This window comes from Arvicanthis niloticus, chromosome 15 (assembly GCF_011762505.2).
Source record: "Arvicanthis niloticus isolate mArvNil1 chromosome 15, mArvNil1.pat.X, whole genome shotgun sequence".
In the NCBI taxonomy this organism is placed as follows: domain Eukaryota; kingdom Metazoa; phylum Chordata; class Mammalia; order Rodentia; family Muridae; genus Arvicanthis; species Arvicanthis niloticus.
The window spans coordinates 10,187,066-10,207,514 of NC_047672.1; the positions used below are offsets into that span (position 1 = coordinate 10,187,066).

Below are 20,449 nucleotides of genomic sequence, written 5' to 3' on the forward strand. Positions count from 1 at the left end.
TCTTTCTTCTTATCACCTCAAGAAACTTTCTCCAAACTCTAGCACAATAGTTGGCCAAAAAGTGAATCTCAACAGATATAAGAAAATTAAATAACATCTTCTGTAAGAAAATTAAATAACATCCTCTGTCCTATCCAAACATTGTGGATTACAGTTTGGTATCAACAGCAGAAGAAATCTTACAAACTTACAGAAACTGATCTACTTACTACTGAATAAAAAATAGGTCAAGACAGAAATACAGAGGAAATTTAAAAATTTTTAGAATTGAGTGAAAATTAAAATACAACATACCCCAAATCATGGGACACCATGACGTGGTTCTAAAAGGCAAGTTCCAAGGAAGTAGGTTTCAGACATGAAAATGACCTTGGGCTAGGACAGGGAAGTAGGCTCAAATATTTTGGTCATCCTGATAAGCCCTTAGAAACAGTGATCATGGGAGTGTTCATGTAATTGGGTTTAATGCCTTGCTTGTTTTTTGACTATTTGTGTTTATTGTCTTGCTTGTTCCTTGACTATTTGCATCTATTGTATTGCTAGACAACCTAGAACTGACCTTAATATGTACATGTAATTAAAATGGTATAAAAGCATAAAGGAGGAGGAAGGGTAGGATAGAGGATTATAGGAAGGGGAAAAGGGGAAAGGGGATGATATTTGTATTGTAAATAAATAAAATACCCAATTAAAAAAATAAAAGGCAAGTTTCTAGCACTAACACCTATATAAAAAAAAAACTGGAGAGATTGCATATTAGCAACACGGACCCAAAAGCTCTAGAAAGAGAAGAAAAAATAACACTTGAATACACAAGAAATAAACTCGGGGTTGAAGTCAATTAAGTAGAAACAAGCAAGCAAACAAACAAAATAATACAAAGACTTAAAGAAATAAAATTGATTCTTTATAAAAATCAGTAATATTGATAAACCCTTAGCCAAATCAACTAAAATATGGAGAAAAGATCAAAGTTAATAAAATTAGAGATAAAAAGACAGACATAACAGATACCAAAGATATCCAGAGAATCCCAAGGACATACTTTAAAAGTTTGTAGTCCACCCAATTAGAACATCTAAAAGAAATGGATCCATTTCTTGGTAGATACTATCTACTAATGTTAAATCAACAAACCCATAAGCCCTAGTGAAATAGAAGCAACAATTTAATGTCTCCCAACTAAAAAAGGTCCAGACCAAGATGAATGTAGCATAGAATTCTACCAGACTTTCAAAGAAAAATTAATGCCAATGGCTCTCAAATTATTCCATAAAATAGGAACAGAAAGAACATTGTCTAACTCTTTATGAAGCCACAATTACCTTGATAGCTAAACCACACAAAAACAAAACAAAGAATTACAGGCCAATCTCCTTCATGAACATAGATGTAAAAATTCTCAATAAAATATTTTCAATCCAAATCCAAGAACATACAAAGATGATCTACTATGATAAAATAGTGTGCTGACTAATTTTATGACAATTTGATACCAGCTAGAGCAGCAGTTCTCAGTCTTTGGGCCAATACCCCATTGAGGGTCACATATTGGACATCCTTCTTATCAGATGTTTATACTACAATATGTACCAGCAATAAAATTACAGTTACAAAGTAGCAATGAAACAATTTTATGGTTGTGGGTCACCACAACATTTGGAAATTTATTAAAGGGTCACAGCATTAGGAAGGTTGAGAACCACTGGGCTAGAATCACTTGAGAGGAGAGAATCCAGACTGAGAAAATTCCTCCATTAAGATTATGCTGTAGGCAAGCCTGAGGGGCATTTTTTACAATTATTGATTGATGGGAGAGACCCAGCTTATTGTGGGTGGAGGACTCCCCTGGGCTGGTAGTCTTGGGTTCTAAGAAAACAGGCCAAGCAAACTATGGGAGCAAGCCAGTAAGCAACACTCCTCCATGGCCTCTGCATCAGCTCCTGCCTCCAGGTTCCTGCCCTGTTTGAGTTCCAGTTGGGACCACCTTCCATGATAGACATGATAAGATAGATAAGATGTGGAAACGTGAGCCAAATAAAACCCTTCTTGCTGAAATTGTTTTGGTCATGGTGTTTTATCATAGCAATAATAACCCAAACTAAGACAAGTAGGATTCATCCCAGGAATGCAGGAAGGATTATATATCCCATCATATAAACAGACTGAAAGACAAAAATCACACGGTCATATCATTAGATATGCATTAGATTTCAGCATTAGAGGCAAAACCAAACCAAAACAAAAACCTTAAACAAAATCCAACATCCCTTCATGATAAAAGTCCTGGAGGAACTAGAGATTCAAAGGACATACCTCAACATAATAAAGGCAGTTTTCAGTGAGCACAGATCCAACTTCAACCCACATGGACAACAACTCAAAAGTAAAATTTCAACTGAAATAAGGAACAAGATAAGGTTGTCCACTGCTCCATGTCTATTCAATACAGTACTTGAAATCTTAGCCAGAGCAATCAGACAACTAGAGGAGAGCCAGGGAATACAAAGGAGAAAGGAAGATTTCAAAGCATCTTCATTTGCAGACGATATGATCATATAACATAAATGACCCTAAAAACTCTGACAGGAAACTCAGACAGCTAATAAACACTTTCAGCAAAGTGGCAGGATACAAAATTAACACACAAAATTAGTGTCCCCACACTTTACACAAATGGCAAATAGACTGAGAAAGAAATCAGGGAAACAACACCTCTCACAATAGCTTCAGAAAATATAACTTGGGGTAACTCTAAGCAAGCGAGTGAAAGACTTGTATGATAAAAATGTAAGACACCGAAGAGAGAAGAAGCTAGGTGATGAAAGAGAGAAAGGGGGGGAGACAGGGAGGCAGATGTTCATGTATCTCCACCAGTCAAAGATAGTTGATATATCTAGGTTGGGTAGTGGGTTACACCTCTGATTGAACAATACCAAACTTATAAAGCCTATGATTAACATTCTTAAAAAATGTATAAATGCAAAAAGGAAAAGGGGGCATGGGATAGGAGTTTTCTAAGGGGGGAATGGGGAAAGGGGATGGTATCTGAAGTGTAAATAAAATATCTAATAAAAATGGAAAAAAAGACACTGAAGAGAGAAATTGAAGAAGATATCAGCAGATGGAAATTTCCCATGCTTCTGGATTAGTAAGATTTATATGGTGACAGTTGGGATGTCAGATAAATGAATAAAATTAATTAATTATAAAAGATTTATATAGTAAAAATAAACATCCTACCAAAAGCAATCTACGGATTTAATGCAATTCAATCAAAGTTCCAACATAATTCTTCACATAACTTGAAAAGACAACTTTTAGCTTATATGGAAACACAAAATCCCCAGGATAGCTAAAAGGATCTTGAATGATAAAGGAAGTACTGAAGGTACCACCCGACCACCACAGTCTCAAATTATACTACCACACAGCTGAGGTATAGTAACACAAACAAAAGTTATTGACATAAAAGCAGTCTTGTTGATCAATAGTACTGAAGACCGAAACCTAAATCCACAAACCTATGGACACCTGAGTTTTTATAAAGAAGCCAGAAATACTCACTGGGGAAGAAAAGACATCATTTGTATCAAGCAGTGCTGTTCAAACTGCATGGCTGCATGTAGAAGAATGCAAACAGACCCATACTTATCCTGCACAAAACTCAACTCCAAATAGATCAAAGATTTCCATATAAAGTCAGATTCACTGAATCTGATAGAAGAGAAAGCGGGAATAGTGTCGAACTCATTGGCACAGGAAACAGCTTTCTGAACAGGACACTGGTAGCACAAGCACTAAGAACAACAATTAATAGGACAGACCCCATAAACCCGAAAAGATTCTGTATGGCAAAGGGCAAAATTATTCAGACAAAATCACAGGCTACAAAATGGTAAACACTTTTTTTTTTCTTTTTACCAACTACACATTCAATAGAGGACTAATGTGAGGGAGTGGGTCTGATGCTAAGGTCCTGTTCCCCAATGAATTCTTCATCTGTCAGTAAAGAAATAAATACTTGGCCAATTGCTGTGTGGAAGGTACAGGCAGGACTTCCAAGTTCCAGGAGGAGGCAGAGGGACACAAAGGAGGAGAAGAGAGTTTGCTTTGCTTTGGAGAGAGGAGAACAGGGCAACCATGTGAGATCTCTTGCCACACAAGCTGCTCCTACAGGCGGGTGGTCTGGGGAGTTTAGCAACTGAAGTTTAGACCAGGTGGAAAGACGAAGATAAGAAATTGGTAAGGGCATGTTTTTCCAGGTGGGAGACAGCAGTGCCCAGCAATTGTGCCACGAAGGCAAGTTAAAACTGAAAAAATTGACTGTCTCTCTTTTATCCGGGGATTCAAGGGAAGCCGAGAGTGGGCTGGTAGTGTGGCCAACCCCAGAGCAAAGGCAGGCAGAGTGTAAAACTACAAGCAACAGGCTAATATCCAAAATAGATAAAGAATTCAAAACACTGAACATCAGAAAAACAACACAAGTAAAAATGGGGTGGAGGTCTATACAGAATTCTCAAAAGATAAAACTCAAACGGTTGAGAAACACTTAGAGAAATGTTCAACATCCCTAGTCATCAGGGAATGCAAATCAACACTACATTGAGATTTTATCTTACACCAGTTAAAATGGCCTTAATCAATTTAAAAAAAAAAAAAAAGTCTTGACAACTCATGCTGGTGAAGACCTGAGGTTGGGGGATGCTGGGGGGGGGGGGATGCAAACTTGTACAGTCACTATGGAAATGAGTGAAGCATTTCCTCAGGAAGCCAAAGTAATCTACCTCCAGATCCAGATAAACCATCCTATTAAACAGACACTGATCACCCATGTTCCTTGCTCTATTCCTAACAGCCAGAAGCTGGAAACAGCCCAGGTATCCATCAGTAGATGAATGGATAAAGAAAAGGTGGTGCACTTACAAACTGAAATATTACTCAGCTGTTAAAAACTAATGAAATTTGAAGGTAAAGGGATGGAACTAGGAAAAAATAAATCATCTTCAGCAAGGTAACCCAGACTCCAAAAAGATAAAAAATAGTATGTATTCTCTAGAATTTAGCTGTTAAGTCTTTGAAAAGCAGACTAGTCTGTATAAATATAGTGGTTTCATATATAGAAAAAAAACTAGGAAAAAAAAACTTAGGAATGTGAGATATAGAATAGTTAGTTATGGTTGGGTGAGGGTTGGGGAGACTGGATCGGAGGGTCAAAGAGGGAGGGGGAGGAGGATGGAGAGGGAATGAGGGAGGACAGTCAGACATAAGGTCACTAGATGGGTCATATGGAAGCCTACTCCAGTAGACGTTTCTTAAAGTATACACATATATGAAAGAAGTCTAAATGAAATCACCAAGTATCAGGGAGACAAAGCTCTAACTAGACATCTCTCTCCACAAATGAAACCTCCAGTGGAACAGTTTACGTATAATTGAATTGTTCAACAAACGGTTCCCATGGAAACCCTAAAACAACTTAGGCTACTGCCAAAGTTATTTATTGGTTGTTCTTTACAAACCGACCATAGGGCCCTAATGCTAAAGATAACCCCTACGTAACTCACTGAGCGCAAAGAACTTAAGCTAGTGACCACCTAGAGCCTTCACCCCTACTCGCTAGTGTTAATGGTACTAGAAGGTACTCTGCATGCTGTCACAGAAAGGTAAACAGCAACCCAAGCACAAACTCTTGGATCTAAGATGGTGACCTGCCTACATCATATGCTGGTATAATAGTGGCACCAAAGTTGTGGTAGAAACCAACCACTGTCTGATTGGAGTTAAGCCCACTCCATGAAAAAAAAAAAAGGAACCCATACCCAGCACTGCTTCTGTGCTGAAGAAACTGAGATTTGACAGGTCATGGACTTAGGGGAAAACCAAATACTACTGTTCTGTTTATGGAAATTAGCAATAAAATGACTCCCAATAACATCCTTCTATACTCATTGATCAGGGTCTTGCTCAGTCATCATCAAAGAAGCTTCTCCACGCAGTAGATGAGAGCAAAATACAGAGACCACAAGTGGACAATGTGCAGAGGGACACTGGATCACTCAGACTCCATTAAACCTCTGCCCTCGGGGTTCAGGGAAGCAGTAGAGACGGAAGACACTGGAGAATAAAAGGCCTTTTCGACACAACACAACTGATACACATATAACTCAAAGATACTGAGGCTGCATGCATGGGATATGCACAGGTCTCAAACAGATGGGATCTCAGTACCCCAGCCCTAACCCGAAAGCCATCTTCAATTGAAAGCCACTGGCAAAAGAAAAATTAGTTTTCTGCAATGGAGGCTCACTGGATATACAAACTCCATTTAAGGGACAGACATTGTGCCATGCAGTAGATGACTAACACAAAATGAACTCAGTGGTATTGGAGATTTTTTTGTCTTATAATCTTTTGTTTGGGCTTTTTGCTTATATATATATATTTGTTTATATATATTATGGTTCACAAAAAGGCAGGGGGATACAGGACCCAGCCAGACCCCAGAACTCGGGTCTTTCTCACCTGCAGATTCAATTAAATACTCACGAAGATATCTGGAAACAAACTGTGCCCATTCTGAGCATGCACTGCTCTTTCTCATCAGTGCTCTCCAAACACTTGGGTTTACAGTGTATTTTACATTGCATTTGGCACTGAAAGTCATGTAGGGTAATCTGAAAGCCATAGGAGGCTGTGTGTGTTTCACGTGCAAAAACTACATGATTTTATAGTAATAACTGGAGCCAGTCTTCATCTCTGGCATCTGCAGTAGACCTGGAACCAATTGTCCCACAGGGAGCAGAGAATTGTTGTATCTAAACACACACACACACACACACACACACAGGACATACAATTCCATTGTTAAAAAATGGATAAAAGAAATGAAAAGAAATAGTCTGTTTATATTCATTCTTCCTTATGTCTTTATAAATAAGCTCTGGCAGGAACAAGGAAGTAATGAAAGCAATTGCCTTTGAGAAATGAAAAGAGAGAGAGAGAGAGAGAGAGAGAGAGAGAGAGAGAGAGAGAGAGAGAGAACAGCAACAAGATAAAACTCCAAGCTCCACATGAATATCTTTCTAGTGCCTTGATTTGGGAACCACGCATAGGTATCATTCAAAAATAAAGAGAGACAGGTTGGTAAGAATGCTTACAGAAAGGGGAACATGAGGACAAGCTGGCCAATGACAGAAAAACAAGGGTTCTTCCATTCCTCAAGACCCCAGGGAGGTTGCACAGGAAGTCCCTTTGTTCATCTTGCACCAGCAGGACACTTACTCCTTGGCTGGCTCATGGCAGGATGAGGCTGAGAGAGAGTAGTATGAACTACAAAGGCTGTTCCTGTGAAGCTTCTGCAAAACTCACAGAGGTTTAAATTCAAGTGGAATCGCAGAAAAACTCCCCTTTCACCTCTCCTCCCATTGTCAGTGCTCCCTGAAGCCAACAGTTCTCCTGGGACTCACGGGAACAGCTCTGTGAATACCTTCTGTGATGGAGGAGTCTGAGGAGGGGCGCCTGTCACAAGACTAGAGAAGTCTGAGCTAAATGCTTCTTTGCAAGTCACATCAGCAAATGGATGCTAAGTGCCAGGCACCACTGTCAGCATTATACAGAGGCTGAGAGGATGAATGGGATGCAGGCACAGAGAAAGGAAGGGCTTACTAAGATTAGCCTGCCAGTGACTCCGGACAACCCTTCTGTGTCTTCACAAAACCCAGAAAACCCAACTTGGTATTACTTCCATTCTTGCTTTACAGATGAGGAAAGACAGCACAGAGAAGTTAATTGTCAGCATGAGGACACTCAGCTGAACTGTGGTCTTTTGATTTCAAAGTCCTGGCTTACTTATTCCTGCACCTCAGGCCCTTTGCAGTCGCTTCATCTATGTGGATCTTTCCTGAGCCTTCCAGATGATAACTCAGTGCAATCCATTCAGGTCTCCACCTCAATCTTGGTGTCTCCGGGGAGCCTTGCAGCTGTGCCCAAGAAGAACACAATCCCCACTCTGCTCCTTCCCCCTGCTTGGTTTCCTCCCCGCCCTCACTACCATGAATACCATTAATAGACAAAAACAAGCTTTTATTTCTTGTATACTCTGTCTTGACTACAGTGTGGGGTCACAAGGCCAGGCACTTGGCTCTGTGGGCTGTACCGACGCCAGCACTAAAAACAGAGAGAACTTGAAGGAATGGCTATGCCTTCAAGGTGAGGGAGTCATGTTAGAGACAAAACATCCACAAGGGACATGTTACAGACACACATCCACAAGAGACAGGAGCTTCAAGGACTGGCACAAAGGGAAGCCATTCGGCTTTCCTGGGTCATCAGGGTAAAGGGGCATGGGTCTCTCTTTGAGAAACTGAAGTAAGGGTAGCTGTAGGCACAGAAAAAAGGGTGAAAGGAAAAAGGAGTCTCATTTGGGAAAATGTCTGTGCCAGATTGGCCCTTTGCTCAGCCAGAAGGTCTTCAGACACCCAAGGGTTGCTCTATGCTCTCTGAGCAGCAGAGTTTGCCAAAATGGACGGGAAGCCAGTGTACCACTTGGGTCATGTGTCCATCTCTCCAGATGCTGCATGAAAGTCAAAAAAAAGGCCAGGCAATGTCCTACCTTTCAGCAGGGTCCTGTACATCCTTTGAAGGGTTAGCTAAAATCAAACACCTATGGGAACAATTATCCAAGGCACATTTAAGGTATGGAATATGTCACAAAGTCTAAAATGGACACTTCCTGATTTAACTCAACAAACATACTTCCCAAGCAAAATGCAAGAATGAATGCCACTTTTAAGGTGGCTCCACGGAAGAGAGGTGGCATGGTAGCATCCGCTTCTACAGCAATGCCCCATGCCTACTGGAGGTCCTCCCTAACCAGGGGCCTTCTGTAGCACAGGAGAGAATTCTCCCACTGGGCCAACCTGTTTGGAAGGGGTAGAGGTCACTGAAGAATGTGGAGGTAGAGAAAGGGATACCTCGCTCCCCTTGAAATCTAAAGATTGAGAAAGGTTTTTTTTTTTTTTTGTTTTTTTTTTTTTTTTTTTGTTTTGTTTGGTTTGGTTTTTTCGAGACAGGGTTTCTCTGTGTAGTCCTGGCTGTCCTGGAACTCACTCTGTAGACCAGGCTGGCCTCGAACTCAGAAATCCTCCTGCTTCTGCCTCCCAAGTGCTGGGATTAAAGGCGTGCGCCACCACCGCCCGGCGATTGAGAAAGTTAATATTTTATTCTTTCATAACAAAAGCTGACCCACCTTGTCAACATAGGGATAAGTCGACATGTTCCTGTGGGTGATATGGGAAAGGCCATGTATACGTAGTGCAGAGTCCACTCAACCCATCAGTTCCTAGAACTGAGATGGATGGATCCTAGCCATCCATCTTGGGCTCTGGGGTCTATTCCCTTCTGAAGGGAACTGCATCTAAGCCAATGGATAATGAACAAGCAGTACCACCCTGGCCACTGCTTTGTCTTCCCTAGCTGTGAGCAGCAGGTTACTGGTGCTGTGAATGACTTCCTGGTTCCAACCTGACCTCTACGTATCATGTGAAGGCTTTGCCTTGCTAATACAATATTATCTTAAAATTTACTGCTTGGCCAATGGCACCATGGTAACCCAAAGACAAGGCTTGCAGGGCCCCAAAGCCGGGAGCCAGGTATCTGTGCACATAAGCAAGATCTATGGGGTCTGACAAACTGCAGACACACTACTTTTATGACTCACAGATTGGGATAGGATCAAAGAACAACTACTATCATATTCCTGTCAGGTGATTTGACTGTGGCAGTTCTACAGCTCAAGGGTGTGAGGTTCCAAGCTCTTATTTAGAAAAAGCAGCACAAGCTCTGAGTCTGACCTCCCACTGGAGGAGGGCTCCTGGGAGAGCTGTCATTCCACCATTGACTGCATGGTTGCCTTTTGGCCTCTTACTAAAGAAAATCTCAGAATAGTCCCATAATGGTTGGCTTTTGAACCTGTCAGCTCCAGGCTCACATTTCACGCAACTCTGACTTAATATTCAGACATGGCTTCCTTGTTATTTTCAAGTAAATTCAAAAGTGACAATTCTTTAACACTTCCTCAGTGACTTTGCCTGTGGTTTTGGGGGGTTGGTCTTAGTAGTTGAGTTCCAGATGTATGGTGTTTAGGGCTAAGATTATCCCAAGGACATAGCTGAGCAAGTGATAGTGTTTGTCTCTAAGAGGATAACAAGATCTTCTAATCCCACAGGGAAGGAGAGAGAAAGAGAGAGAGAGAGAGAGAGAGAGAGAGAGAGAGAGAGAGAGAGAGCAAGCAGAAAGTTGGGGCCACCATGTGACACTGGGCTTTCTCCAGTCAAGTCCTGGTCTTATGTATCCATGTGGCCCCACAGCTCCTAGTGCACTCTCTGACTTTAGACAGGGCCTTAATGTGAAATGATGCATGAACGACTGAATGAAGTGACACCATCCACACACCGCTGGAAAAGAGGGTTTCTAAAATTCTTACTGCTAGATGTGCACGCCTGCTGTTTGCGGCTACCTCCCCAGCACCTGTGCACTTCTTCCCCTTCCGGTGTTTCTCTACGTTTTCTCATCATGTTTTTGTTTGTTTGGTTGGTTTTTGTTTGTTTGGTTTTTGTTTGTTTGGTTTTTGTTTGTTTTTTTTTTTTTAATTGGATTGATTCAGAAGTTGATGCTGGTCAGTTTGGGAAAGTTAGCAGTTACCTACACCTTGACCACAAAGATAAAGTCAGGAATAGGAAAATGAGGGAGATGAGGGCTGAAATTTAATCCTGATTTTTTTTTTTTTGAAGCACTAATAACGGGTGGGTGGTCTCTTTGCCTGGTGTTTCTGAAAGCAGTGTCAATACCCTTGATGGTATTGGGTCTGTCTGAAAATGACATGGGAAGAACATGTTAAAATCTATCTGCAGAAAAGTGAAACCAAAAAAAAAAAAAAAAAAAAAAAAAAAAAAAGACGAAAGAGTCGTGGAAAGAGTCATGTCCAACCATGCCTGAAGCTGGAGCCTCTGGTGTTTTTAAAGTCAGTCTATGTGACTGACTGGAATATTCTATTAACTTGCAACCAAGAACATTATGTTACACCCAAGTTGCAGGTACCCAAAGACCGCTGAGGAGCCAACTGTGATGTAAAACACGTAAGGGTCTTTATTGTGAGTTTGAGAACAAGGTCTCTCAGACTCACTGTCACAGCAGGTCAGAGTGAGGGCCCTGAGTCTGGAGGTTCAGGGTTTTTATTGTGGTTACAGAAAACTGGGGGAATTTCTGTATAGGTCAGTAAGTTAATATTTTAAAAACTGCATTTCTGGCGTCATCTGTAGGAACCGAACACAAGGACAAAACCACCTGACAAACAGATTGGCTACGTTATGTATTCCTGTAGGATGTCTTAAGTTATCTATATGTACCTTAACCCTGCTATTGTGGCCTGACTGGCAGTTACTACGGGAAGTGGGTTGCCATAGGATGCTTGCTCAGGAGGATTCTGTGATTTTCTTCCTGGAATTGGAGTTTAGCCCCTCACACAAAATGAAGTTTCCTCCAAAAAATGGAGTTGGTTGGGCTTTACAATTACAATCAGCAATAAAACAAAGACAAACTTTTAAAAGTCAGTCTTCAGGCCTAGACTAAGTTTTTGTTAGGAATGACATCAAAACTGGATCCAATGTTTCTCAGCAGCATCAGACAGGTGGAAGCATTGGCAAAGCAGAGTCACTGAAAACCAAGATCAACTTTTCATTTTTTCCCCGAGACTATGGGTTTGTGTCTTGTCTCTCACTAGCCTGTAAGTTGCAGGTGGGTGTGGACCACATTATCTTCACTGATGATTGTTAGTATTTATCACTAGGAATACCAGACAGGATGATGGCTGCTTCAGTGGTGGTAATGCTGAGAGTCTGATGGTGCCGAATGAGCCTGAGAACCACAAAACAGGAGGTGATTCACAAGGGGATCAACACCTACAAAGAATGCCCGGATCCATGGTGCCCAAGAGTCTCTTCTTAGTGATGTTCTATAAGGCTTTGTTCAACATGGCTTTGGTGTTCTGTGTGCTATATGTCTTTTATTTTTATAAATTCATTCACTTGGGGGCTCTCAATAATAAATGCCTATTAGTCTGATGTAAGAAAGAACTTTGTATAGACCACTAAGTTTGTATTAAAAAGCTCAAACTATCTCCTTCTGCAAGTAAGGTTTTACGATCTTAGATCTAAATGTAAAATTTCAACTTAATAGACTATGGTAAAATTGATATTGTGGACATGGAGTTGGCAACGCTCTCCCTAGCTTCCTTAGGAGATAAAAGTGCTTTTAAGAAATAAATTAGGTGGCCCAAGGTCATTTAGAAAAAGAGGAGAGGAATTTGAGCCAATGGCTTGTATTTCAGCTAAGCTCCCAGTAGTGGCATTTGCTCAACAAATATTTATTGGGCTGTTAATGTACGCACGGCAGTGTGCAATGCCCAGGAAGGCAAGGCGCACCCGACATCTCTTCCCAGGGATAGTTTGTTGATTTACTGTCAGGGTACTTCACACTCCATTAGGAGACAAACAAACAAAAACATCCAATTACTAAGTCATTAGAACTGTCTTTTAAAATCGAAGATGGGAAAGTAGAGTCCTAGATTGGAAAGGGTCCTTAGAGACGCACACAGCCCCGAGCTTCACAGATGGGAGAACAGACTCATGGAATAAAGAACGAGGTGGTCCTGCACGTGCCCGCACAGAGAGACGAGGGCTATCTATCTGTGAGGAGAACTAAGTTGGAGAGTGTCAGGGACAATGAAATCCATTAGACAGAAGCAAGCGACAAAGGCCTCGGTAGCCCGCATGTTTTTAAATTTTTTAAACATGAGAGGCATGTGTCTTACAAGGTGACAGAAAGCACACGTCAGGAAGGGGAGGTATACTGTGCTACGAGGCAGGGGCTGTTTGGTGTGTTATGGAAAATTCTTACTATCAGATTAATACAGGGCTTATGTGTATGTGGGGTGTGTGTGTGTGTGTGTGTGTGTGTGTGTGTGTGTACATATGGATGCATATGTACAGAGTCCAGATGTCAATATAAAGTTTCTTCCTTGATCATTCTACAACTTTTTTTTTGACAGTTTCTTAAGTGAACCTGGAGTTCACTGATTAGGCTAGACTGGCTGGCCAGCAGGTCCTAGGAATCCCCCAGTCTCCACCCTGGTGCTAAGGTTAGAGCCATGTGAAACAGTGCTTTACCTAGGTACCGGGTTTCTGAATTGAAGTTCTTAGGCTTGTGAAGCAAGCAGTATGCTGGCAGAGGCATTTCCTCGGTCCCTTAATAGCCAGTTTGTGGGCCTCTATATTATTAGAACAAATATATGCATATGTATATGTCTAACGTAATACACTCTCTAATCGATTTATGATGGGAATACATATTGAGAAATGTTTGTTAGGCAATGTGTGCTTGTACAAACATCAGAGTATATTTATATAAACCTAGATGGTGCAGTCTAGCACACACATGGCCATGCTGATGGTATATAATGTCACAGGTCCAGTCCATTTTTGGTGGATGTGCCATTATGTGACAAATGACTACAGTAATAAGCAAACAGACACATACATGGAAAACCTGAGACTTCAATTTTTGAAACAGGGTCTCATCATGCAGACCTGGCTGTTCTGGAAGTCACTGTGTAAACAAGACTGGCCTCAAACTCAAAGAAGTCCACCTGCCTCTACCTCCAGGGTGCTGAGATTACAGATATATGCCACCGTGCTCAGTTTACCATTTTTAAACAAGTAGAAAAGGAGTCTTGAGTACCTGCAGGCTAAGCACTGGTTTGCCTCTGGACACCTGACCTTATGTCTGAATGCCATCCATCCCTTTTGGAGAAGCCTCTGCCCTTGATAAGCTGTGGTTTCCTCATAAAGGAAGCAGAGACAGCAGTGGTGCCTATCCATCAGGGGTGTGTGGGGAGCCTGAGCATCAGCAGCTCAAAGCCCAGGCTGGTCCTCTGTGGGCAGCAGCAGCAAGACAGCATCAACAGTGATTCTTAACTTACGATTGCTACCTAGCAGTGAGCCTGGAGAAGGACCTGCCTCAGCCATGATGCTACAGTCCTTTCTTCTTTTAACAGAGAATTCTGGGCCAGACACATGATGCCAGGGAGAGAGAAAGAGAGTTGGAGATAATAGCCATTACCCGCCTTCCTGACAGGAGCTGCTGGGTGGCTGACGCTCGGACATGATCTATGCTTCTCAAAAGTCACCCATAGTGAACACCGTGTGTTCATTTTTCAGCAGTTCATGTCAAATGCTATTACAGCCCTGGGGTGACGAGCAAAGAGCATAATTCATAGAAGTCAATACATTTGCCCTTGGTGACTAAATGCACACACACACACACACACACACACACACACACACACACACACACACACTGAAAATATGCCCCTGAGTGAACGTTAGAAGACCTCCTCTCTTCTGGAACATTCCTAAAATGGGTCACAAGGGTCAGTGGTTGTTGAAGGCTTGGGTCAGGGGAACAAGTGCAGAGTTAACCCTCTCTGACAGAGACTGACAGCTAACCCTCTCCCCAGTGAAGAGAAGATTTGGGATTGGGCATGGGGTGCTGCTTAAGAGACCACTCAGGTGTGCTACACCCCCAGCAAGGGCCTTTCAAGAAGGCAGGCCATTAAAGACTTGTAGAGAGTTTTGCAGTGTTGGTACTCACAGTAGGATTTCCATATTGGAGGTTGGTATTCCTCAGCATCTAGGATGAAGAAAGAGAGAGAGAGAGATCACATCAGACTACGTGTCAACCTGCCAGCCCATGTCTTCCCTAGGGGAGGGACAGCTTGTCAGCTGGACTCACATCCAGCCCCAGGGGCCTCTCCACTCAAGAAAAGAATAGTTTCAGGCATAGAGGCGGAACGTGCACGGACCACTTGTGGACACATCCACCGTCTCTCTTCAGATCACTTCCATGACAGAATAAACCGTTTAACAGTCTTCAGAGTCCAGTGAAGAAAAAAAAAAATTAAGTAATTAACTTGATTGTACTCTCTAGTGATCCCTTCAAATGTATTTAGTCAACTTGGCATAATAAACACATAACTTATCTCACAGCTTCCAGCCAGATCTTAGTCCACCTACTAAGACTTGAGGGCAGGATGCAAAGTGACAAGCATATGATATTAGATATGGAAAGTTGTGCCACCAAAGCCACCACACCCCCAAGGCCCTGGGCCTGACAGCGGGGACACTGCTGGCTCTACTGGGATGGTGTCAGTTCCTTGAATTAACTCTAGCATGCAACTTGGAATATTCCCAGAGCCGCCCAGCGGTGGCAAGTGTCAGGTGAGAGAGTCACAGTCACATAGAGGATGAAGTCGTTCCTCTTCACCCTCAGAAGCCGGCAAGGGGAAGCATGGCTTCTGGTCCCTGTGGATGGCAGAGCCTTCTCCCTTACAGTTAGCATCTTGTGGGCTCACAGCTGTGAACCTGTCCGTGCCAGCCTAGACAGTTGGGGAGGAGAGTTTGTCCCAGGTTACTTGTGGCTCAGAAGGAAGCTTGAGCTCTCTAATTTAGCACCTTTAGATAAACAAGCCCTGCTGGGTGAGCCCCACTCCCAAATGTAGCTGCCCCTTCCCGTCCTTGCCCTTAGGCTTCTGTCCTGTTAGGATTTTCATAATTTTGGAAGGAATACCATCTGAGAAAGCTTTTCACCCTAAGAAAAAAACTGTGCTATTAATTGATCAATACTGACTCCAAAGGGACAAACTCTTCCTCCAAATCCTGGTCACCTATGCTGGTTTAGCTTAAATTAATTTATCTTTTACAGTGAATATCTTTTTCCTTTGTCCCATCACCTCTCGGGGCTCAAAGGTCGTTGTGTACACATTAGAAACTGGGGAACAGGAGAGTACGGTGCACTGCAGTTTGTCTTGTGACCAGACAAACAAATGCTGGCATTGACTCTTTAAAAATGTGTTTCATATTTATTTATTTTATGTGTATGAATGTGTTGCCTACATGGATGTATGTACATCACCTATTTCCCATACCTACAGATATCAGAAAAGGGTGTCTAACCCCCTGTTATTAATAATTGTGAGCCAACATATGCATGCTGGGAATTGAACCCAGGACCTCTGCAAAAGTAACCAGTGCTCTAAACCTCTGAGCTACCTGCCCAGCCCACTGGCATTAACTTTTAATACCAAGTAAGAGAACAGTATCTCATAATAATAAGCTATTAACCTAAATAGCTGGTTCATTCCACCCCATTTGTACCACAGAGCAATGTTAAATATTAGCACAAATGTTTATAAAATACATTTTAAGTCAAATAAAGCAACTTGCTAAGTTTACAATAAAATTCTTAAACCATTCATCCCATACGTCTTCACCAGAAAAGACAGGTCCTATATCCCCAAATGTGGATGTCATCTCCAAAAATATTTTTCAAAGATAAATAAAAACAATACAGGCGAGTGTATGCACATATTTGAGCATTCACACATACATAGGAACACGTACAGACACATATGTTATATAGAAATTAAATCCCCGAGACACTACCTCAGACACTATAGGTAGGGAGAAAAACTACCTACCTGTAACACTTTACCATTTCAAGAGAGATTACTCTATGAGGTAAGTACAACCTCCAGGCTAGATGTGGTCAAGATTGTTCAGTACCTAAACGATACTTTCTGTAGATGGAAGGGAGGTTCGGAGGCAGAGGAAGTAGCTTCCTAGTGTGGATACAGTCCTGGGCTTGGCTTAGATCTGCTCAGATGTTCTCATGTCAGTTTATATGAGACAACCCCACTATCCCTGTCAGGCCTGTCCTGAGAACAACTTAGTATGGTGTTTCACCGGGCGCAGCCTCCCCGTTAACCTTCCCTCGGGCTGCCCGACTTGCTCCGTAAACATTTTTCCTTTGCACTTGCTTTCTGATGTCAAAGCAGCTCAGAGATGAACAGTTTCCCAAAGAAACTGAGGATCTCACCAGCCCCTGGCTAAAACCCGCCAACATCTTCCCCTGTGTAGAACAACCCTCACTGCGGCCTGCAGGGTCCTGCTGTGTGGAGCCTGCCTCCTCTGAGTCCACTGCACACACTTCCCAATCCCACGTCTCATCCTGCAACACCAGCCTCTGTGTTCTTAGAACAAATAACGCCTTTCTGAGTCTGCGCCTTTGCTCTGTGGACTATCGACATAAAACGCTCACTAATGGGTCTTGGCATGGCTCATTTGTCCCATCATGTAGGGCTCAGCCCAAATGTCACCTCCTACGGGACTTGCCCTTAACCCAGTCCCTCTCATATCACACAGCTTGATTTTCTTCATAGCTTCTATTACCATAGAGATTGTTTATTGATTACGTCTTTATGACTGGGTCTCACCCCACTGTTTGTCAAACTCCATTAAAGCAGGAACATTGTCTCACTTGGCATCACCAGCCCTTAGGAAGGTGCCTGGCTTATACCAGGCCTTCAGGAACGTGCCAGAGACAAACTGGTGAGCTTCTGGTGAGCCCAACACCTAAAATAAAAAACGTGTTAAATAAATGAATACATTGATGAGGCCAGGAGAGGTGATGTATGCTTATAATCTCAGCACTCAGGAGGCAGAGGCAGCCGAGGGTAACTACAAGTTCCGGGCTGACCAGATCTGCAGAGTGAGTTCTAGGCCAGCCAGAGCTATATACAGTGAGACAGTATTTCAAAAAAAATTATAAATGATCTCTCGGGGTGCAAGGCCTTCTTCTGACAAGCACTTCTGAGTGGTGTGAAGCAGAGGGATCTTTTTTTGCCTCCATCAAATCCTAGCGTTTGATGGGGATTCAGTAAGATAGTGACGACGTGACGATCCCGAGAGAGAACTGTGCTCTGCATAAAGTCCCCCAATGCACTGGGCTGCTATTACTGTGTCACTGTGATGTCACCCTGTCCGGATTCTTCCCAGGTGGCTCACAGCTATTGTCTTCTCTCTCTTCAGAGCCGCCATTGACTGTCTCCATTTTCTCAGACCTGGAGCCTGTAATTAAGTTCCAGGGCTGTTGTCATGGAAGTTTCTTCTTTCATATAAAAGAATTCAAATGGAGAGGCCATTTGTCATGCTTCAGTGGAACGACTGTAATTACCTGGCCTTCAAGACACGTTCCGCAAACCACTTGCAGTACAGCGCTCAGAGGCCTTAGTCAGGGGACAGAGCACATAATAATTTTAATATGTCATAACAAATCCTTAGTTGTCTCCAACACCACCTCATTAACTAGAGAGCTATTTGCACGGACTGCACGCAATACGTTTCTATGATCTACTTCACTCCTCAGTGATGGCGTTCACTCTTAAACCAGCTGACACTTTCTTCTTTTTCTCTTTCTTTTCCAGATAAGTTCTCAGGAATCTCACAAAGCTGTTATATAGTCGAACATGACCTGGAACTCTGGATCCTCCTGCTACCACTGGGATTACAGATATTCTCTACTACACTAGGTTCCTGCGGGGTCGGGGATCAAACCCGTGGCCTCCTATATGCTAAATAATATGCACTTCACCAACGTGGCTACATCCTTAGGCCTACTTTCCCTTTAAAGCTTGGAGGAGGCCTTCAAGGTCATTTAGTTTTCCTTCATTACTTGACAAATGGGTGAAAGGACACGCAGAAGTATTAAATGGCTTTCTCAAGATTAAAACAAGTTAGCTTTGCAGACGCCGCTATCGCTTTTTGCCGCTTGCTGCAGCCATGGGCAACCCCACCATGTTCTTCGACATCACTGCCGATGACGAGCCCTTGGGCCACGTCTGCTTCAAGCTGTTTGCAGACAAAGTTCCAAAGACAGCAGAAAACTTCAGTGCTCTGAGCACTGGAGAGAAAGGATTTGGATATAAGGGTTCCTTCTTTCACAGAATTATTCCAGGATTCATGTGCCAGGGTGGTGACTTCACACGCCTATAACGGCACTGGTAGCAAGTCCATTTACAGAGAGAAATTTGAGGATGAGAACTTCATCCTGAAGCATACAGGTCCTGACATGTTGTCCATGGCAAATGCTGGACCAAACACAAACGGTTCCCAGTTTTTTTTATCTGCACTGTCAAGACTGAATGGCTCGACGGCAAGCATGTGGTCTTTGGGAAGGTGAAAGAAGGCATGAACATGGAAGCCATGGAGCATTTTGGGTCCAGGAATGGCAAGACCAGCAAGATGAAGACTGTGGACAACTCTAATTTCTTTTGACTTGAGGACGTTTTACCCATCAAACCATTCTTTCTGTAGCTCAGGAGAGCGCTCCCACCCCATCTGCTCGCAATGCCCTGTAATCTCTGCTCTCACTAAAGTCTTTGGGTTCCATATTTCCTCATTCCCCTTCAAGTCTAGCTGGATTGCAAAGTTAAGTTTATGATTATGAATAAAAACTAAATAAGAAAAAAAAAAGACTAAAACAAGTTAGAAGCAGAAGTGAGCATTGGTTTTCAGGACCTAGATTTATCATTCATTCTTGCCAGGCAGGCCCTTCCAACTTACATATATTGAAATTAAGAAAATGATACTTTCATATAACAGATTTATACTTTGATTTTTGTGAAGCTTGAAAGGACAAAGATAGTGCAAAACTTTCCACTGAATCATGGTGGAACAGTCCTGGTTCTGTGTGTTCCCCATGCCTGAGGTCCAGGGCAAAGCCTCTGGGTGAGACTGGCGAGATTCAACAGCCCACTCTGCCCTTCACTGTGAGACCTCGAGCAGGTTAGCTAATCTTTCTGGGACTCAGTTCTTCAGCCCATCAAAAGAGAGTGAGAATGAGCCCCAGCATAAAGCACTATGGTAACATGTATGAAAATCTTTTTATGGGTATTAAAAGATTGGTCTGTAAAGAGAAAACAGATCTGCTTCAGATCAGTATAGCCAAAGACAAGACTGAGGCACACAAAGAAAAGGTCAGGGAAAAAAAAGTGAAGGGGCCAGGGAAAGGGCTCAGTGAATAAAGGGGTGTGAGGTTTAGAGTTCAGAGTTCTAGAACCCACATAAAGCTGGATGTGGTAGCAAGACAGGCGCCCGAGACAGGAGAGTCCCAGATGCCAACAAGCCTGGCTTATGAAGGATCAGACAAGAGATCTCATGGCAAACAAGGTAGAAAGTGAGAGTAGACCAAAGGTTCCTCTGACTTCCATGGCACAAGCATGCTCTCCACCCCCAGGAAAACACACACCAAGAACACGCTAACACAGACAAAGATCCTGAAAAATAAAAAGGAGAGAATGGACCTGGGGCAAACTATGAGAACAAACAAAACTGAGATGCTTTCCTTGACTACAAAGTAAACTCTGTGCTTGATGCTATCATTCTCTGTAAGCCGGGAAAACATTCCTGCCACATTGTTACTAATAAAATTACAAAGCGATCAGTTTCTTATGAAGGAGAGAATCTTTCTCTCCTTTTTAGATATCATTGTAGTC

General features: G+C 42.5%; 1 protein-coding gene and 1 pseudogene across 2 annotated transcripts in view; one reads left to right on the forward strand and one right to left on the reverse strand.

Moving 5' to 3' along the window:
- The window catches only part of Chn2 (chimerin 2), a 267,201-nt gene that overhangs the window by 115,973 nt on the left and 130,779 nt on the right, over positions 1 to 20,449 (reverse strand). For both annotated transcript variants that reach the window (XM_034519345.2, XM_076913323.1), the window contains exon 2: positions 14,710 to 14,748. In XM_034519345.2, the coding sequence (XP_034375236.1) occupies positions 14,710 to 14,748 (39 nt within the window). The remainder of the gene's footprint in view (positions 1 to 14,709; positions 14,749 to 20,449) is intronic.
- Positions 18,698 to 19,229, forward strand: LOC117720920 (peptidyl-prolyl cis-trans isomerase A pseudogene; annotated as a pseudogene).